Below are 19851 nucleotides of genomic sequence, written 5' to 3' on the forward strand. Positions count from 1 at the left end.
CCCGAAACGGCGACGGGCAGAGCTTTCGGGGGCACGTACTGTACAAGTTACAGCACAAGTCAGGAGGAGGAGGAGGGCGAAAGGGAGAAATGTGCGCGTGTGCCTGTCTATCATCACACTACGTACTGACACTACGTACTGTGGTTACTGGTACATGTACTCTTACCGCAGCTGACTCACGTTCTTATTACTGTAAAATTAAAGCTGCCCGGCGATCTAACTACTGCGCTGTGCCCGGGTATCTACCGCATGTACTGACTGTACCTTTCGATGTGTGAGTGAGAGATAAGCCGAGGATGTACTGCATGTGTGTACTGTACCTAGGTATGTAAGTATGTATGTATGGGCGGAGAGAAAGCCGGCGGAGGATGAACTATTTCACATAGTAAGTCGCCCTACCACAAGGCACACCGGTCGCAGTTACAAACGACACCCGGGCAGTGGAGCATGCAGTCTGCACTTCGTACACTGTTGGATCTTTCGGTGCGCACCCTCCCCACGGTACGCAGGATCCGGATGAGACATACGTCCACTGCACCGTGATGGAGCGAGATGGTGAATAGCCCGGCTGAATGGTGAAAGGCGTGTATCGTGCGTGTCCTCTCGCCTCTTCAGCGGTACACACTGATGGGTCGCGGGGAGCGTGTGGCTGCTGCGTGGCGTGTGATTGCGGTGACCGATCAGAAAACAAAAGTGGTTGGACGGTGCGACTGTCGCCAAACTCGTCGGAAATGTCGTGCTTTTTTGCGCCGCCGAATCCGCCTGTCTGGGCGGGCGGAAAGATTGACGATCTCGTCATTCACAGTCCATTCTCGTCCGCTTGCCACATCCGCCGCCCGTTCTTCTGAAGTCCGAGATTTGTATCTTGATCAACAAAATGAAGCTTCTAGAGGCCCGCACTACCCACTGCTGATTTGCGCCTATCATCCAAAATGCAATTCGCTGTCGTCCAGCTCGATTCTCGCTTCTCACTTCCCTCGAGGCTGAAGCAGGAAAAGAACGCGGCGGGCGTGGCGTGACGGGCCGGGTAGACCCAGCGTCGCCCTATCCTTATCTCTGTCTAGACCGCATCTTTCTTTCTCTGCTCGACATATGATGTGATGCTTTTTTCGGCCCACGTTTTTTTTTCCCGTCCATCCTGCAGGGTCCGGGCGGGTCTCTGATGTTTTCGAATTTTACTATGGGACGGAAATACCACCGTGATGATCCTGATGATGATGATGATGACAGTTGGAGAAATCCCGCACGAGAATGGCGTGCGAGGCCTGTTTCTCCTTGCCACGCTTCCACGCTTCCCCTTGTAACCAACCAAGCACATAAGCACCCGGTGGCACCTTTTCCGCTATTGCAGGTGTTTTGGAGATATGCCGCTGATATTGTACATGCACCGGGTCTCACAGATTGTGCCCTACGTATCTTTCGCGCTCGGCATTTCTTCTGGTGGTCGCGCGGCTCGGCTTGGAGACTTGTCAAAGAAAAAAAATGTGCTGAACATGAGAGGTGACAAACGTGGAGTGAATAACAATCAGACGTGGTACTATTCATCACACATCGTCTGAAGAGCACGTGTTTTCGGTAGTCGCATTGGTCGCTTCCGGCAATGGTAAGACCATCTCCAAGGGGATATTCACAGGTTGATAAAACGACGAAGCCAACCCGGGAGATCATTGATAGAATTACCCACGCAGCACCGGCAGCTCTCAGCAACATTCATCATACGTTATGTCATCCTCGCGTTCCGGCGATTTGGCCTGTCTAGTCCTATGCGAATCTTCAAAGACTCTTGGGCTTAGCACAACCCTAATAGTTTCGGTCGGAGATCTGATGGATCAACGCGCTATGTATTATCCACTATACACCTGCAATTCAACCTGTACGAGATCGTGACAGAGGCTACCAAAAATGCACCACCAGCCTTGCCTCAGTTGACATAGGACCATACGTCACCCGAGCGGAGTTGAGATCGACCTCGCAGGCGCGATACCGCCTTTTTCCCCTCACGATGTGCGAAACGCGGGTGGCTTTTGATAGCGAAAGCACCATGGCGATCCACCCTGCGCAACGAGACTCATGATGAACGTGCGCAACGGTCGATCATTGACAACGACAATCAACGACCAAGTCATCGTGCCCAGATAAAGTCGATCAAGATGCGAAACGAGAACGAAGGGCAGAAACGAAGGCGAAGATCCATAGAATTTCCGCTGGAACACCTTGAACGCTGCGATCGTGGAGTTTATCTCTGCCCCGCCCGCCTCCAGGGTACAAATTCGGACAAAGCAAACGAACCACCACGTGTGATGACGTCTTGAGACATTTGCCCGGACATTTCTTAGTGGACCAATGTCTTTCCAAAGTTCCCTTCGTTTATTATTATAGTTATTACACTGGAGAGAAGTGCGACTCTGCATAAGACATTTGCCTGGTCATTTCTTAGCGTACCAAGGTCTTCCATTTCAACACGCGGGAGAAGTGCGGCAAGACGGAGGGCCCTGTGAGACATTCGCCTGAACATTCATTAGTATACCAAGGTCTCCCCTTGTGAATAATGTAACGCCACAGTTTGGTTGGCATCTTGGAATTGGAAATGTCTTCCTTCTTGGCACTGCTGTCGGCGTGGCGGTCGTTACGGTAGACCTTGCGTGATTTCCTCCGCGGTGGCGTACAGCGGACTGGCTGGACGGACTTGGCATGTCGTATACTGTATATCCTGATGGTGTTTGTTCTCTTCGTCGTTTTTCCCACTTCCCTAATGTTGTGGCATTGGATGATTGTCCGTCGCATGGGATGAGGGAGCCCAACAACAGACTTCCAAACAACTGGAGAGCACGGGAATTCTGATGTGTCGCCTTCGTGCATGGCAGGTATCGATCTGATGCGGAACGTGAGCCTCCCGCCCGCTGCTGCACTCACTGCGCAAAAGCTCGGCGCCGTCGCCATCAAATCCAGCCAAGAGCTGGGCATTTTGTCTCCGAATCGCATGATGATTGCATTTGTTTGGCTGTGGGTCGGAAAACACAACAAATATAATCTAGGTCGTCTGTATTGAAACGCATTTCCCTCGAAGCGAAGAGAAAATAAACATACGATTATTATTCCATCTCCAATCGTGATTCAGTGCTGTTGCCAAAACAGAAGTATTGTGAAGTACACCTGCGTAGCGACACAGCATTCGCCACCAGACACACTGGCTGCCACGTTGAAATCAAAGGAAAAGGACACGATCAAAATTTTACCTGAGAGCAAGAAATCAACAACCATGCAAAGATCAAGAACCGGTTCCTTCTCCTTCTCCTGGCGAAGTTTCGTCGGAAATGCCGTCCCCAACATCGCACCCTCCCCTCGACGAGTCATCAACGACGAACACATAAGCCCTCTCCAGAAAGACATGCTCTACGACTACCAGCGCTACAAGACCGTCCCCTACCTCCTCGACACCGGCTCCATCGAAGCCGCCCTGATCGTGAGCAAAACGTCCGCGTCCAAGGACGTCTACAAAGGCCTCGTGAAGGCCGGCGTCGTCAGCCCGCAGGGCGTCGTCGACACCACCCGCATCGACCGCCATTTCCTCAACCACCTCGCCATCCTCCGTGCCAGCCAGCAGCGCCAGGTCATCGTGACGCTCTTCTGGTGGGAGGAGGAGACCCTGCGTTTGAGGAAGCTCCTCGACGAGAGAAGGGAGTTGGAAATCCTCACCGCCGAGGCTTCGGCCGAGGCCATGCCCGAGTATCGGAAGCTGCTGCAGAGGGTCAACGGGAAGATTCTGGCCAGGCCGTCCGAGCGGGAGCGGATCGTCGAGGAGGATGCGGATGATCTGATGGTGAGGTTCATGTCTGGGATGTTGTTCGCGCCGGGGACGGATGCGCGGTCGCGGACGAATGGAATGTCGCCCGACGATGAGCTCCCGGGGTACTCACGAAGGGAGATTCCTGCGGGTGTCATGGTTTCATGATCTCTGTTGATTTCCGTACTTTGTTGTTTTTATTTCCACCTCTCTTTGTTGTTTTCAGCGATGTGGAATATTTGCATTATTCAAGCCATGGCGTTCTGGCTTCCACGGTCTCGAACGCATTCATGAATGGTTTCCGTTCGTGCCTCATTTCTGACAATCATCATAAAATCTCCTATCCGAACCTGCACGCTCCAATTTGTCCCAAATATACAGACTCGGAATGATTCTGTTGTCGTGAAAGCCTGAGGCACCGGTGACATTCGATCGTCACCAACAAGTTTCCGGTCGGACGGCGTCTATTGGACTACTGAGCCCCGGTCTGGTTTAGCGTCACTGTGTATTCACGCGCCTATATCCTTCACCAAGTTCATCGTCTTTCTCCGCCCAAACCTCGTAGTAATAATAGAACCGCGGAGAAAAGCACCAACCACCCCGCTTTGACGAATCTCGAAACACCGTGCTCCGATGACGGACGGCGACGACAACACACGTCCGCAAGCCGTGAGCGTCAGCTTGCAAGATCTTCGCGATGGCAACGTCTCGCTGGAGACGCTCGAGGAAGCCTTCGGGCCGGCCTCGCTCGGCATCATCCTCGTGCGAGATCTCCCGGCGCACTACGCGGAACTACGATCGAAGCTATTGAGCATGTCATCTTACCTAGCGAACCTTCCGCGATGCGAATTAGGTACGACGACTACTCCACCCAGATCTGGCGTGTTGGATCCACTCGCTGCATCTATCTCGATTAGCGTGATTTTTGTCCCCGTCGTGCATCTTCGCTGCAGGGCCCTGCTCGCTAACGGCTCGACTTGTCCACAGAGAAGCTGGAGAAGGCAGAAGCCAACTACGGTCTCGGCTGGTCCTGCGGGAAAGAGACTCTCGCCGATGGGCGTTACGACACCCTCAAAGGCTCATTCTATGCGAATCCAATATACAATCCGGAGCTGGAGAAGAAAGCACGAAATCTCTATCCCGACTTTCCCGAGTTCACAAATGATAATGTCTGGCCCGGTGAGGAAATTCTGCCAGCCTTTCGAAGAACCTTTGAAGACCTCTGTCGATTGATCGTCGATGTCGCCGCCCTCGTCGCAGCCAGTTGCGACCGATATGGCTGTGCCAAACTCGAAGATTACAAACCGGGAACCCTCGAAGGGATTGTTCGCAGCAGCGTCTCAACGAAAGCCCGACTGCTGCACTACTTCCCAACCCCAGCCTCCACATCAAGTATTGCTCAAAAAGCAAATAACGAACCCTCGAAACCCATCGACGACGACTGGTGCGCAACCCACAAAGACCTCGGCGCCCTCACAGGCCTGACCTCTCAAATGTTCGTCGACGAATCCTCCTCCCCACCGCACCGCCAATCCTCCGGCTCCTTCCTCCCGCTCACCGAACTCCCCTCTCACCCCGACGACCCAAAGGCCGGCCTCTGGATCCAAGATCGCGCCGGCCGCACCACACAAGTCGACATTCCGATCGATGCCCTGGCTTTCCAGACCGGCCAGGCACTCGAGTCTATCACCCAGGGCAAATTCCGCGCTGTTCCACATTTCGTCCGGGGTGCGGTGAGTACGGGCGAGGGAGGAAGGATTGCAAGGAATACGCTTGCGGTGTTCACCCAGCCGAATCTGTGGGATTTTGTTGATGCTCGTGGGGAGAGGACGTTTGCGGAGATGGCGAAGGAGATTTTGACGAAGGGACTTTAGTAGTGGAATGAACGCGCTATGATTGTCTATTTAATGATTTTCACAATTTGAGATAAAGATTGTGCTGTGGTACAGCCGCCGATTGTTCTGAGTTTTCGTACTTAACATCAAGACCCAACCTCTCCTCCGACACGGTCCGTTTACCGACGCTGAATCGATGTATAAACTTCTGAGGACGAGGCTGTGTCTTCGTTTCATTGCTTATCAACGCTCTTCAACGCCCCAACCTCGAGCGCTATACCACTTCATAGCCATGTCAACCGCCTGTTGATTTGTCGCTTTTCCACCATTCTCGGACGATTTCGCTCATGCTTGCCAATACAAGCTTGCTAGCAATTCATAGCACCGATAGCGAGCAGCTTGGGCATATATAAGTTCCAAAACATCGTTCTGAAGTTGATATGCCGGATCAGGTTCGATTCCACGGTGGTCAAAAACCAGCATGGAACCCACGTCTTGATCGTCGTAGTCTCCGGGTTCTCCGGTTCGGGACTCCTCTTCCGTGAATTTGGTGTAGTAGATATGCGCGAAGATGAGCGCCTTCGTCAGGGTATGCAGCCGAATTGGGAAGGACGTTTCCGTCAGTGTCCCGTCATGTTCGTAGAAATTCGAATCTCTGACAGAGTGACCCTCCTGATAACGTACGTAAAGAGCACTGAACACATCTTCGAGAGCGCCGATATCCTGTCTCTCGCATCTTCGTTGGTACCGAAGCTTCAAATCCAAGCGACGGCGCTTACCTTGAAGAATAACTCAGAAGAATGTCGGTCGCAAATGGTAGGAATTTGAGAGTTATGCACCGAGAGCTTCAAATGATGAATTAGGCAAGAAGTGAACCATTTTTCATAGTCAAGACCTCTCTAGTGGCCTACACCAAGCTGCTCTTATTATGGCGATGACGTGGCGTTGATGTATTATCGCCTACTGAACATGTCCGTCACGACCAAGAGTGACATCTTCATATCATACTGATCGACGCATCCTCCGCGCATTTAAGCACTTTGTATCAAGTCACATGTACCGTTCTTGATAATCAGGCGCCAAATGGCGACTCTGTTGGTGGCACACAGTCCGCCCGGGGGAAATGCAGCAAGACTTTGGACGGAGTAGGATGCTTTCATAGCGGCAATGACTGGATTTTATCCTGAATAGCAACAATTTCTGCAACCTTCGATCTGTATGGCTTCAATCTCAAGCTAGTGATCATCGGAAGGACGTCCCTCAATGGAGCTCACAACCAGTCTCGATGGAAATAAGTGAGGGCGGTAGCCTCAACATCGTTGGGAGCATCGTTCACCGCCTGCTTGCATACGCATTCCCAAAGCCAGTCCTTCCACTCCCGAGCTGCCGCTCGGGAGATTAGTCTAAGAAGCTCATTTTCGACCGAAGCGCTAGTATCAGGGATCTCGTTGTCCGGTTTGGTAGTAATCATCTCCTTGTTCAATGAATGGCCTCCGAGGTTCGTGAACAGAACGTGCTGAAAGACCATCAACTTGGTCGACTCCCTGAGCTTCACACGCAAAGGTTGCAAATACCATGGCTTGATTTGGCTGTCCTCACCGTAGTGCCAGATAATGGGAGTTAGTTCTTCATTGAATGGATCACAATATTTCTCCAGGCTGGTGAATACGTCGGACAAGATCTCAGCCTGCATGAAACTCGATGGGTCGTCCAATCTGAGTCCGTGCCACTCCATGCCTCCAGTACTTTCGTTGCCCTTGTGCTTGAGATACTTTTCAAGTACACGCTCTAGCTCCAACTGGCCAATGTAAGGACAGATCTCTGCGTTCTTCTCATCTTTCCTGAACTCTGTAACGTCAGGTGGCAAGGTGTCGTCCGGCAGTTTGAGCCGGTAACCTGGAGGGTCTTCCATGCCATCCATATCGAATGTTGGCTCTTCAATGGGCAGGTGTTGATCTTGTTTTGTTCTTTGTGATTGTCGATTGCGGATTCGAACGGTTTGCTCGAGTCGTAGAAAGGAGTTGCAGGAAGCTCGACTCTGATCTCTCTATATAAATTCGCTCCCAGCTCTCAGACGTAGCTTCCATGCCAACAGAAGCCACGATCATGATGTTACTCGAAAGGGATGAATGGCCGAAATCGCTTGTGATACCACGAAACTCTTGTTGCCACTGGCTTTTACACATAGTGCAGGCGCTTCACATCCAGGTACACGCTCTAACAGTAGTCGGGTGATCTTGAACGACTGATAAATTTTGTTGGTGGCACACACGCCGGTGGAGACAATGCTTCGGAATGTGACCCATTATAGTGTACTGAGCACAAACTAACCTTGTGTTTGATATAGGTACTTGAACAATACACTTCCGAGGCGAAGGCGCCAATCGTATGGGGAAAGTCTACAATCTTGATATAGATGACAGAGACCTATCCTGAGAAGTCGAGATGGGGCGGTAATATGGAGTAGGTACTATTACCTGCACACTGTACAGATATGGCATTACACAGAGAGATCGTGTCATTTTCGGCGTGTAGCATGTCCAATAGCTCATATCCATCCTTGATTTAGATGCATTCTGACTCTCGCTTCCACTTCCTTTTCGAAATCCCCAAAGGATTCTGCACCGGAGCGCTTCACGAGTTCCAAAGTATGCGTGAACAAACACTTCAGTAGTTCGTCCCCCCACGCGCGCGCTGCCGCTCGATAGATTATGTCGAGGATGTGGTTCTGTAGCCAGAAATCCGGATGGCGTTCGCTGGGCTTGTGGGGTACATGGAGCATCCTTGTCTCCCTGGTCTCCAGCCCGAGCTTCGTGTGGTACACATGCTCGAAGATGGACGTCGCCGACGAGTCCCTCAGTCGGAGCGTGAGGGGCATCAAAGTCCAGGAGAAGCCGTCCCGTATCCGGGTCTTGCGCCGCGGATGGGCCGAGAGAGTGTCGTAGACGTCCCGAATAATCTCATTTTGCATGATTTGATCATGATCCTGGATGCCGAATCCAGCGATGATTGGATCAGCAATAGACTTGTTGGTATTCTGCTTCGCCTTGATCTCTGATCGAATCTCATCAGCTCTGGATGCGAGACTGTGCAATTCCCGCCATCCAACGAGAAGATGGAGAATGGTGATGTTTGGATCGTTGCCATTCTTCTTCCTCAGGGTGGTTAAGAAGCCAGTCGTATCAGGGGATGTACCCTTATCAGACTGAGTTGGCATACTTTGAACCATGATTGCTTCGAAGGAGAGTGCTTGTGAGTTGCAATGGATATTGGAATGCGCCTTTGCCGATAGGAATGTTGTGGAAAAAACTTCGGGATGAGAATAAAAGGTTTCCACTGCTGAAAAAATAACCTTAAAAATCATTTGTAGCACTCACACCTTGTACGACGTTGGTAACGGAACACCATACCCGGACAGGAATGTGTCGCATCTGGCAGGCAGCCACAGGGATCGGGTTTTGCTCGCAGATTGGAATGTGATGATCCCTGCAATGAGGAAACCTGTTCGGAATAGCGCAGAGAGGTGTACTTTGGCCATATCATACTGAGTTGGGACTTTGCAGACCTCGAGAGAAGTTACGAAGTTCATGGAAACTCCTTTTCCAACAAGAAGACCCCTTTATGATGAGATGAGCAGGCTGCTGGCAGAAAACGCTTCTTTAATTTGACGAATGAGTCGATCTAGTTGTAAAATCAACCCGTCGTTTATATGCAAAGGCATCATATATCAATCAGCTCATTAACAGTTCTCTGTCTTGACCTAACCATCATCCTGCTAAGGAGGAACTACATCTACGACCAGTGCGGTAAGGCACGCGTCTTCGACCCACGACTACCCTCAGAGATGTCTTAAAAATGCCAGCTTTGTTCAATATCCATGAGGACGCGCGTCTTTCACAGTATGCAAGTATGCGAAGCGAGGCGCTGGCGGTAAACTTGGCAGCGAAATTCCCGCATTGGGCAAAACGCGCACGAACTGGTCGATATTTTGCGATTGTGGAAATGGCGATAGAAGAGAAATAAGATAAGTGCCGAGTGTGTTAAAGCAGATGTGCAATGATGAATTCAGAATGTCCCGAGTGCGACGTTCCACAGCAGGATTCCTGGAGCCCGCAATGTTTAGCATGATGATAATCCGAAGCACGGTCCCATGTCATGACATAATAAAGACTACAAGCAAGCGATGAAGCTGCAGACGCATAAGGATACCCGATCCCTCCGACCTCCCATCGCGCAGATGCGAGATCGACCTTCCTTCCAAGCCATATCCTCACAGGAAAACCATCCCCCTCTCATCTTTCCCCTTTCTCCCACCAGCGCCGTCAACAAAGACATCATCGCCTCCGACATCATCATCACCATCATCCCTCTCGCTCTCCCTCTCCCCGACGAAATCCAGAACAACCCCATCCCGACGTCCGTCGAGCCAAGTAGTAACCATCTGCTGACCGGGACTGCGCCGCAGCACGGGATCCGAGCTCTAGGCAAGACCGCGCGGCACTGTCCTGGCCGTCGTGTGCTGTCGATGGCGATGGCAGCGGGGATTTACGATGGAGGGACTCCGCTCTTTGGGGTCTTCGGGATGCTGTCCGGATATCTTCGCATGAGATGTCGGGGGTTTGGTGTTGGACCGGGAGGCTTGTTTGGAGACTCGGATGTTGGACGGCGGCATGTTCTCGCCGATGGAAGGTTTGGGTTTTTCGGTCGTTCGTGGATCGATGCTTGTGCCCGCGGCGCGAGCATCGCCCGTCAGCCATGCTGCGCTGGACACACTCTCGAGCGGTGTGCCAAGTGTCCCGTGTGCGGCCGTTTGTTGCTTTGAACGCTGGAGCTGGACTTGATAGTGGCTCCTGGCAATCATGGAGCCATTAGGAACCGGCTTACGTTCAAATTTACTCCGCTTCGACTGATCATCAGTTCCGTCGGCTCGAGTAGACGATTGATCCCCGAGGCTGTGAACACCACAGTCATGCGCTGACTCCTGACCTTCACCCATGTCCGCCATGACTCCCGCGGTACCGAAGGCCAAGCTCTCAGTCAGCACATTGCTGCCATGACCGGCAGTATCCGCATCAGCATCATATCCGCGGTCATACGCGTAAGGTCCCGCGGAGATGTTGATCAGCGTCGGGTCCTCCTCGAGACGCAATGGGTGTTGGCCAAGATGGGTCCCAGGAGGTCCACCGTTGACTTGGAGCATGCGACTGCCTGGAATCTCTTCCGTGACAGGGTAGTGCGAGTGTTCGGTGTTGTCCACGACGACGTCGTTCGAGGCCGGTGTGAGAGCGGCGAGTGCTTGCCTTGTCTTGCGGACTTCGAGGGGCTTCGAGACCTCCCCTGCACCCGTGTTGTATTTGACGCGGAGCTCGAGCGCAGATCTGGGGCGGAATTCCGAGATTGGCCTGACGGTAAGCTTCGTGGAAGGAGCGACAGCAGCGTTGTTCTTCTGGGATTTCACTTCCTCGATCTTTGAACCCTCCACCTGTACCGCATCTTCGGTGGGCTCGATGAAGGCGTCATCTCGATCAGGAAGAGTGATCTCGGGAACGACAGGCTCTGCAGATGTCGTTCTACCCGCAAAGCTGGCTGCCTTCTTCGGGCCTTTACGCCGTGTCTCGGTGATGGAGGCAGCGGTACCGATGGCCAGAGCGGTGGCGACTATCGGATAGCGTTCATTCATGTAGCCCGAGGAAGAGCTGCGACTTGTCGCACGGGAGCGAACATGAGGTCGAGATGCATGCTGTGACCGTTGTAGCGAGCCCTCGTCGGGCTTGACGACAGCTGCGCTTGAGATAGTTGGTACAGCAGGCACAGCGTCATCAGTAGGCGATCTCGGGGAAGCTCTCATGGACCGTGCCTCTCCGATGACATGTACGTCAGTGGAGTGTAGATCAGCTGTGCGATCTTGGTCTACAGGCTCCGGCGACAACTCATTCGTCGCGGAAACCTTCCGACTCTCGTCTCCGCCCTCCTTGCTACCACTACCGAAGCGGAAGATGTTCAGCTCGTTTGAAAGCCATCGACGCCATTCCATGCTTGGCTTCCGGCTGGTCGTCAATACTTTGTGTATTGAAAGCTTTGGGGACGTCTGCTCGGCACTCGGACTTAAATCTGTGAGAGCAGTTGCAACTTTTGGTTTGGAGAAGGGGACCCGATATCGCTTGACCTCACGGCCTGTGACCGTGATCATTGTGCCACCGAGCATATCTGCATCGTCTCCGCTTTCAGCGCGAGTATCAAAGCTTACTGTTGGGGCTTTGATGGTGTTCCTGCTATCTTTGCGTTCGACTGTCCTCGCTGTTGACTTTGCTGTAGGAGTACGCTCGTTGTCCTCAGCGGTTCCATACTTTCTCCATTGCGAGACCTCCGGAGATGCAACAGGTGACAGGACCCGGACAGACGCACCGTCTGTCCCTCGCGAATAGATGCTCGGCGACATGAGGGCGCGCTCGCTGTCATGCCTAGGATCTGTGCGAGGATGATTTGTGGGACTAGGGCTAAGCCGAACACTGTTTGCAGAAGGCGAGTCGACATTTCTCAGATAAGTACGAAGTTGTCCATTTCGTATCGAAGGATTATAAAGCTTCCTCGGCGGGGTGCGATCGACGAAGGCGGGCGGAGGGGGCGGAGGAGGATATTCTGGGCTCAAAAAGGAATGCTTATCATGTAGACTATGGTCGTCGAACGCATTGAAGGCCGGAGAGACACGGACGTGATGAGGAAGGTCATATCGCTGCTGCGCTTCGAGTTTGTGATCGTATGGATGATGATTGCTGAGAGTGTAGGGGTTCTCGCCCGACAGATCATCTGCAAGGCCTTCCACCCTAGCGCCTTTGGTACTCCGCGGCGTGCCTCGGTCGCCGTCGTCAAGAGGATCACGCCAACGGTTCTTTGCTCGTTGCATGCGCCTCAAGAGTTGCTGGCGGGTAGGGCGTACGACATCGGCCCGAGAATCAGAGCGATGATCCGCCTCCATTGGACTGGCCACCTCCTGGATCGGGGAGAATGTGTCACCAATGAAGGTGTGAGCAAATGTCATGGGTTCCGGCGTCACGGTACGTACGGTGGGTGCACGCCGACCGATAGTGCCGATGCTGCTTGCGTATTCGGCAGGATAATCTCGAAGACTTTGACGACTCTGTGAGGGAAGCATGGCACGTGTGAAAGGCGGTGCCGCGATTGTAGGTTCACCATGACCTTCAGGGTTCACGGCGATGGCCAAATTTGTCGATCGCATCGGCCGTATTCGCTTCTGCAGCGCGTCGTATAGTCCTTTGCTCTGCTCGGACGACTCACGCATGTCGGCCTTGCTTGTTTTGCGAAGTCGATTGTGGATGGGCCGGCCGAAGAAAGAGCTGACCTTGCGCAGACGGGGTTCTTCGAGCTTTGGCGGCGGCGGAAGGGCTGGGGCGGTCGCTGGACGCTCATACTCCTCCGCCACGTCTGCTTCTTCCTCGTGCGGAAGGTGGTTCAACCTCAAGGTCGACGCACCAGCGATGGTCAAATTCGTCCAACTGGTGACCCGCGACTTTGCCGTGCTCACCTGGCTGTTGCTGGAATTCTTCTGTGCAGGCGAGTACACAGGTCGGACCCTGGAAGAGAGCGACTGTTCGAGTGTCAATCTGTCCGCATTCGCAATTGAGTGGGCGCCGCTGGCGACATCTACTGCAGAAGTGCTCGCCTCGAGATCGTAGTCCTTGACCGTCCATCGAAAGTCCTTTGCCTCGACATGCTGCGGTGGTATGGTAGTCTCAGCCGGCATGGTTTTGGAAGTCTTGCGAAACGCCTTCATGAAGCGGCCTCTCAAGGTGACAGAGAAGTTTCTCGACTGTGTTTTGGCCGATGATGGCTCTAGAAACACTGGTATTGGAGGCGGGGGACGAGTCGGAAGGGGCAAAGTCAGCGACTCATCCACCAGGACGCTGCTCGAGGATGTTTCAGGTGCAACTTGGGCTGGGGTGTTGGTGGTCGCTCGGCGCTTGCCGAACGTCCTCAAGATTCCCGAACGGCGTTCATGCAGTGGCTTCGCTGAAAAGTCTTGGAGGCAGCGATCTCGCGCCATGGCCATGACTTCTTCGTCGGTCTGTGTCTCGCGTATGGAGGCACGCTTTTCGCTACAAGCTATGCTGAGGCACGTGGAATCTTCTATCATCAGGCTTTGTCCACCTTGCACCACGTTGGTCTCGTCGTGACCCAACCTCGATTCGGGCAACGGTCTCTGGACATTTGATCTCGACTCGAGTCGTGTAGATGTAGAGATTTGGTTTGATTGATGATCATCACGGACCCCAGTTCGTGACCGTCGATGCTTTTGTTGTTCGGAACTCGAAGCAATAGCGAAATCACGAGATGCTGGCGGCCGACCTTCACCTTCCAGACCTCGAACCTGGTCATCGTAGCCATCACGTGTGATGTAGTCAAGTCCTACGGTAGATCTCTCCGCTTGCGACGACTGTGCGGCATCCTTCTCAACACTGCCATCCTTCCTCGACAATCTCGTCGACCGTCGCCGGCCAAGTAGCGCGTCCTCCAGGTGGCTGCCTTCCGACCTCCCTTTGCGCTGACTTCGACGGCGCTGCATTTGTGCGGACGAAGACATGACAGCTCGGCGAGAAGCTTCCTCTTGGGCGCGCTGATAAGCCTCGATGGCAGCTGCTTCAGCGTTCTGTTGGGAGCTGATCGGATCTGTAGATGTCGTCCATATGGAACGATGTGGCTGGCTCGATGATGCGGTCAACGTTGTTCTTGCGGACGAGGTAGATTTCGCGCGTCGAAGGTGTGACTGCTGACCGGAAGTGAGCATGACGGATCATGCGAGGCGGCCGATCGCCGCAATTTGTCAATGTCGAGGCAGCGATACGTGTGATCCTGTTGAAAATGTAATCTTGCAGATACTGGGAAACATGTTTTGGTAGTTGTGAAAGAAAGAGCTTTTCGATGAGGGAAAAATTGCCTCGACGGAGAAAGAAACGGAAATGCCTACCTGGATCCAACCTACCTCGAGAACGGAACTGTTTGTCGCGTCAACTACCGTGGATGGACGAAGCTATGGAGAGGAAGGTGTCTCCGACGATCGTGGAAGTTGGTGACACGGCAAGCGCAATTCCAAACTCATGCTCTCAATGGTAAGAACCTAGGACGGCAGGTTTCAGACTCTGGCACTTATCATGACCCTTCCGGAGAGAGGAGGTCCACGGCTATGATCATGGAGCCGTTGTCAGATATGGACTCAGTGAAGTTGACTTCCAAGATCGTATGGTGGACATCGGACTACGCGCTCAACCGTTCCTTTACTCCAACACCCTCCCCATCAAAGTGCACGAAAGTGGCTCTTCAACCTCACTGACTTCCCATCCATCCATCGACCTCAAGAGCCGCTCGCGGAGCACCGCGAGAAGGACGGAAAGCAGTAAACCTACCTACCTAGGCACCTGATCATTTTCTTCCTACTCGATCCCTTCCGAGGCGGGCTTTCACGTAAAGTCGATGAGTCCCGAGGCCGGGAACGCGAACGCGAACGCGAACGCGAGGCTGAGCGACGGGGCCATTCCAGCGAGGTCGATGTTGACATCCATCCCGACGATCTCGTCATGGCACGGTTCCAGTTCGGTCCAACGCGAGATGGGTCGAAAGCTGATACATGGAGGCTATGAGGTTGAGATGGCGAAGTTGCAAGCCAGGGGAGCTCTGGAGGTCGTCAGACAAGCCGGCGACGCCGCTGGAGTTAACCCTAACGGTGCTGGAGCGGAATCGTGCACAAAGTATTAACATGGGAGAGTCCACGCTGGCCGGTAGGCGGCGGTTCAGGACGATCGAGAAACTCACCCAAGTGATTTTCGCATGACCTACAACAGCATGCGCATGAGTCATAAGAAAAGTATAAAGCATGAGTTAAGATGAAATGACATTTGATTCCCGGTCCCTATACAAAGAAATGAGATCACAATTTCTCGCGGTACGATGCATATGCGAGTCCAGTCCATGGGAGAGGAGAGGAAGGGAACTACAATCTGACTCCGATGCCAATGAATTTATATTTCCTCATGTGATTCGTGTTGTGCGCGTGTGTACTCAAAAACATAATCCGAACTATCCATCCTCTACTCCAACAGGTCGTGGATGGAGCTCTTGATCTCCTCGAGGGAGGCATCGAGGTTCTTGAGCATGCTCTTGATTCCCTTCTTCGAGGTCTCCTTGACCAGCTTGACATCGTGCTGGACCTCGCCGACGATGTCCTCGACGAGGGAGGCGGTGTGCTTGGCCTCGTAGCCGCCGGCGCTGATGATGTCGGTGTAGTTGTGGGCACCTCCGCCGTTCCAGGCGAGGAGGTTGGTGGTGCCGGAGGGAACGTCGCTGAGGGCGCCCTTGGTGGCGATGGAGATGAGGTCCTCCTTCAGCTGCTTGGGAGTGATGGCGGCGACGGCGTAGCCGGAGTCCTTGGAGGGCTGGAGGGAGAGGAAGTAGGCGAGGAGACCGGCGATGTGGGGAGAGGCCATGGAGGTACCGGAGATGGTGTTGATGGCGTACTTGCTACCGATCCAGGTGGACTCGATGTTGAGACCGGGGGCGAAGATGTCATTGCACTTGCCGTAGTTGGAGAAGTAGGCGCGCTCGTCGCGGAGGGTGCTGGCACCGACCGTGACGGCCTTTTCGGCGGCGGCGGGAGAGTAGTTGCAAGAGTCGGCGTTGTCGTTACCGGCGGCCACAGCGAAGTGGATACCAGCGTCGACGGCGGCGTTGACGGCCTTGTCGAGGAAGGGAGACTTGCCACCACCCAAGCTCATGTTGGCGGTGGAGCCCTTGAAGCCCTTGCGCTTGCCGTCCTTTGCAGCCTTGACCTGCTCGGTGTGTGCCTCGGCGGCCCATTCGACACCGGAAACGACATCGGACATCGAGCCGGAACCGTTGGAGCGGAGGACCTTGACGGCCTTGACGTGGGCCTTCTTGGCCACACCATACTTCTTACCAGCAACAGTGCCGGAGCAGTGAGTGCCGTGTCCGTTTCCGTCCTTGTCCTCGTCACCGGCGGGGATGGTCTTGCCCCATGCGGCACGGCCCTCGAAGTCGACGTGGTCGACGTTGGTGCCGGTGTCGATCACGTAGACATCGACACCCTCGCCACCTTCACCATCGTAAAGGTACTTGTTGAAGCTGCCGAACGACAAGCTGTCGCGGTGGGAGATACGGGCGAGACCCCATGGCGCACCGTTCTCGGTGTTGGAGGTGGTGTAGACGACCTGATCCCGCTCAACGAGCTCAACCTGGAAATTTGGTCAGTGACTGTCTCGTGACCGCGTTCTCGCCACCTTCGGCTGATGAGAAATGCTTACATCAGGGTGCTGACGGATCTTCTCGATGACGTCCTCATCGAAGTGGCCAGAGTAGCCGAGGAGGCCACCGGCGATGTTGTAGGTGTGCTTGAGACCGTGGAAGATCTCGTCGACCATGGGCGACTGCGAGCGCTTCTTCAGGTCCATCTTGACCTGCTGGGTGGAGGCGTGGATGTCCTGCACCCAGGCGTGGTGGTTCTTCGCGGATTTGTGGTCGACATGATCTTTGAACTTGATCATGTAGCTGTTGGGGATGTATTCGGCGTTGGATGAGGAGATGATGGGAGCAGCATCGTTGTGGATGGTGCTCACGACGACTGGCGAGGCAGCAGCCAACAGTGGCAGGGTGAAGCCGACAAACGACCTCATGACGGCGGTTTGAAGATGCGGGAGGATGGTCTACGGGTGGTGGTGGTGGTGGTGGTGGTGGTGGTGAGAGCTATACGGCGACGACAGACGAAGCAATGGACAAAGGAAGGATGTATTGTCTTGTGGAGGAAGGGATGGAGGAGGAGAGAGAGAGTGGGAAAGAGTGGAGCTTAATATGAAGAGCTCCAGGGCGGTTCAGGTGGTGAAGGAGGATGAGGAGCGAGCTGCGGAAGGGCGGGTGTGTGTGTGTGTAGTGTGTGTGTGTGTGTCAGTCCGACCGTGATGGTGATGAGTCGATTGATGATGAGATGGGCGCAGGTGTGAGAGAGCTTTCGGCGATAACGGATGAAAGAGAGAGAGTGAGTGCAAGCCAGAGAGTGAGCCAGTCGGCCAAAGGTGCAGCTAGTATGGGGCAGAGGCAAGTGTGCGTCTGTGGGTTGTGTCGTGTGAGCGCGCTGCGATAAGAGCTCATCCTCGTCACCATCATCACAATCGTCACCCGGACACTCACCACCTCACCACTCATCTCTCTCTCTCTCTCTCTCTCTCTCTCTCTCTGCCTGGCCTGGACGCTGCAATCAGCGGGCGGGAAAGATACGTAAGGCGCCGTACCGGATCACGCCAGCGGCCACTCCCGTCCGCCCCATGGTTACGAGTCACGTTCACCCCCGGCCACTATTGACGGCGGCACTATCGATGATCGACTGGACAATGCAATCCATCCATCCATCCATTCGTCCAATATCACTTCCGACATGGCACTTGTCGAGGTGGAGCACTGGAGGGACGGAGATGCTCCATCAAGACATCAAGATGCTCATGTACAGTATAGCACATCTTCGCGGCATCGTTCATCACGAACGATAGAGACCTCACGGGTGAGGGCAAAAGACGCCCGCCCGGCGTCGTATCGTCGTCACACTCATCATAGACCGAGCGTATCGCGCCACACGCTACCCAATCGTGGAACTTGTCCAGCGCGCCGAGCTGGGTGCACCGTGGCACCCACTTCCTCGCCCACAGGTCGCGCGCTATTTGTCTGAGCCTGCGTCACATGGGCGCCTACGGATCAGTCAATTGAACTCACATTACAGGATTATTACAAGAGTGCCAGTGCAACAGACGATAGACCGCCACCCGGAAGCTTTGCTCGCCCGGCTCTATCGCTCGCCTATCTCTATCGGCTTCGACGTGGATCCCTCTGAACCTCCAACAGCGTCCCAATCTAGCTTGAGAGGTGTGCGATCTATCTCTCCTCTGGGGGAGCTCTCTCCACACCGCGTATCGCGTTCGTGCCCATGACCTGCATATCTCACACCCTGTACCTTTCCTGTTCCGCTCTCCCGCCCGCAAGGCCCGTAGTTCTCCCTTGGCCTGTTGCCCCGGCATCCATGCGAACCTGTCTCTCTATCACCACTCTATCATCTACATGCCCTATGTCCGGATCCCATGGAGGAACACATGTACACACGCGCGTCTAGACGGGACTGAGTCTCAGCAAAAGACTAGACTCTGCTCCGCTCCTCAAGGGAAGGAGCACAGGGTGTGTATATCTGGGCACAGGGTGCGGCGGAAGCAGATCTCGACGACGGAGACCCATGGGTTCGATGAGTCGAGGAGACTGGGCCAGTGCAATGTAATAACGTACCTGGATCGTCCCATCTCAAGTCAGCTGGGCAGGCAGGCAGGCGGGCGGGCAGGCAGGCAAACAGGCAGCCGAGCGACGCAGCTCGCCCGGGCAAGCTTCTCCACACTCGGCCAATGCTGGAATCTACCCCGTGATCATCCATACCCGCACGGCATCCAACAAATGCTGAGACACCGCACGGGCGCGCGTCCCACGGCGCATTGTTCCTTGCACCGCCCTCGTGTGGCGTAGCGGGCACACACACACACACATACAAGCTGTTGGTCACGATGATCCACGTGAACAAGGGTGGACGATGTCACAGAACACGGCGTCGATCTCACAGAGCCCGCGCGGCTTCGTGAACGACCTTGAGCATAGAGATTGAACTCGAGCGACGAAGCACCGCATGGTACCCTGTGATAGAGAGTGCAGATCGCCGGCCCTTTGACACAGTGTGAGACACAGTGTCAATAGCCCTCGTCCTTCGGGTGACTGTCCATGAAACTAGAGGCACAACGCGGTTTGTGTGCACTTTCGTCCGAGAGTAATATGTCATCGAATTAAAACTCTAAGCACATCACAGCAAAGTCGTGGCTGCACATAGAGGAGAGAGCCTGCGTCGAAGTTCAAGATCTGGATTGCCTGACTGCTGGGGTTGGAATTCTGATGAGAAATGCACGAGCATTATGCTTGCTTTGGAGGATTGCAAAAGACTACTCGTCTGCGCATCTACAACTACTGCGATAACATCTACCAGATTTGCTTCATCTGTTAATATACACGTCGACATACAGTTCAATAAATTTTCTCAGTTGTTGCCCAAACATGGCGGGACAAGATGCGTGCAGTTTGCGCGCACCTCCAGGCCCGTGTGGACGTGATGCAACTTAGGGTTTGGGTTAT

General features: G+C 53.9%; 8 protein-coding genes across 8 annotated transcripts; 2 read left to right on the forward strand and 6 right to left on the reverse strand.

Moving 5' to 3' along the window:
• Positions 1-785: 785 nt before the first annotated feature.
• On the reverse strand, positions 786-1648 carry K489DRAFT_95830 (uncharacterized protein). The gene has a single exon (XM_033609073.1). The coding sequence runs from the start codon at positions 1543-1545 to the stop codon at positions 1051-1053; it is 495 nt and encodes a 164-aa protein (XP_033455359.1). The 5' UTR covers positions 1546-1648; the 3' UTR covers positions 786-1050.
• A 725-nt stretch (positions 1649-2373) lies between these two features.
• On the reverse strand, positions 2374-3121 carry K489DRAFT_95853 (uncharacterized protein). The gene has a single exon (XM_033609074.1). The coding sequence runs from the start codon at positions 2980-2982 to the stop codon at positions 2434-2436; it is 549 nt and encodes a 182-aa protein (XP_033455360.1). The 5' UTR covers positions 2983-3121; the 3' UTR covers positions 2374-2433.
• Positions 2766-4133, forward strand: K489DRAFT_384936 (uncharacterized protein). The gene has a single exon (XM_033605974.1). The coding sequence runs from the start codon at positions 3260-3262 to the stop codon at positions 3950-3952; it is 693 nt and encodes a 230-aa protein (XP_033455361.1). The 5' UTR covers positions 2766-3259; the 3' UTR covers positions 3953-4133.
• Positions 4134-4417: 284 nt separating this feature from the next.
• K489DRAFT_364952 (Clavaminate synthase-like protein) lies at positions 4418-5835 on the forward strand (the record flags this gene model as incomplete). Its single annotated transcript, XM_033602711.1, has 2 exons — positions 4418-4637; positions 4772-5835. The coding sequence occupies 2 exons, from the start codon at positions 4418-4420 to the stop codon at positions 5656-5658; spliced, it is 1107 nt and encodes a 368-aa protein (XP_033455362.1). The 3' UTR covers positions 5659-5835.
• Positions 5836-6889: 1054 nt separating this feature from the next.
• On the reverse strand, positions 6890-7540 carry K489DRAFT_413802 (uncharacterized protein; the record flags this gene model as incomplete). The annotated part of the gene is made up of 1 exon (XM_033608086.1): positions 6890-7540. One exon carries the CDS (start codon positions 7538-7540, stop codon positions 6890-6892), a length of 651 nt encoding a protein of 216 aa, XP_033455363.1.
• Positions 7541-8100: 560 nt separating this feature from the next.
• K489DRAFT_384937 (uncharacterized protein) lies at positions 8101-8899 on the reverse strand. The gene has a single exon (XM_033605975.1). It carries the CDS (start codon positions 8846-8848, stop codon positions 8168-8170), a length of 681 nt encoding a protein of 226 aa, XP_033455364.1. The 5' UTR covers positions 8849-8899; the 3' UTR covers positions 8101-8167.
• A 1200-nt stretch (positions 8900-10099) lies between these two features.
• Positions 10100-14422, reverse strand: K489DRAFT_374360 (uncharacterized protein; the record flags this gene model as incomplete). Its single annotated transcript, XM_033603515.1, has 1 exon — positions 10100-14422. The coding sequence occupies one exon, from the start codon at positions 14420-14422 to the stop codon at positions 10100-10102; it is 4323 nt and encodes a 1440-aa protein (XP_033455365.1).
• A 1087-nt stretch (positions 14423-15509) lies between these two features.
• Positions 15510-17767, reverse strand: K489DRAFT_384940 (serine protease). The gene is made up of 2 exons (XM_033605976.1): positions 16950-17767; positions 15510-16880 (listed from the first exon to the last, which is right to left on the reverse strand). Exons 1-2 carry the CDS (start codon positions 17316-17318, stop codon positions 15720-15722), a joined length of 1530 nt encoding a protein of 509 aa, XP_033455366.1. The 5' UTR covers positions 17319-17767; the 3' UTR covers positions 15510-15719.
• Between the last annotated feature and the right edge of the window lie 2084 nt (positions 17768-19851).

Source organism: Dissoconium aciculare (assembly GCF_010015565.1).
Source record: "Dissoconium aciculare CBS 342.82 unplaced genomic scaffold K489scaffold_19, whole genome shotgun sequence".
Taxonomy (NCBI): Eukaryota; Fungi; Ascomycota; class Dothideomycetes; order Mycosphaerellales; family Dissoconiaceae; genus Dissoconium; species Dissoconium aciculare.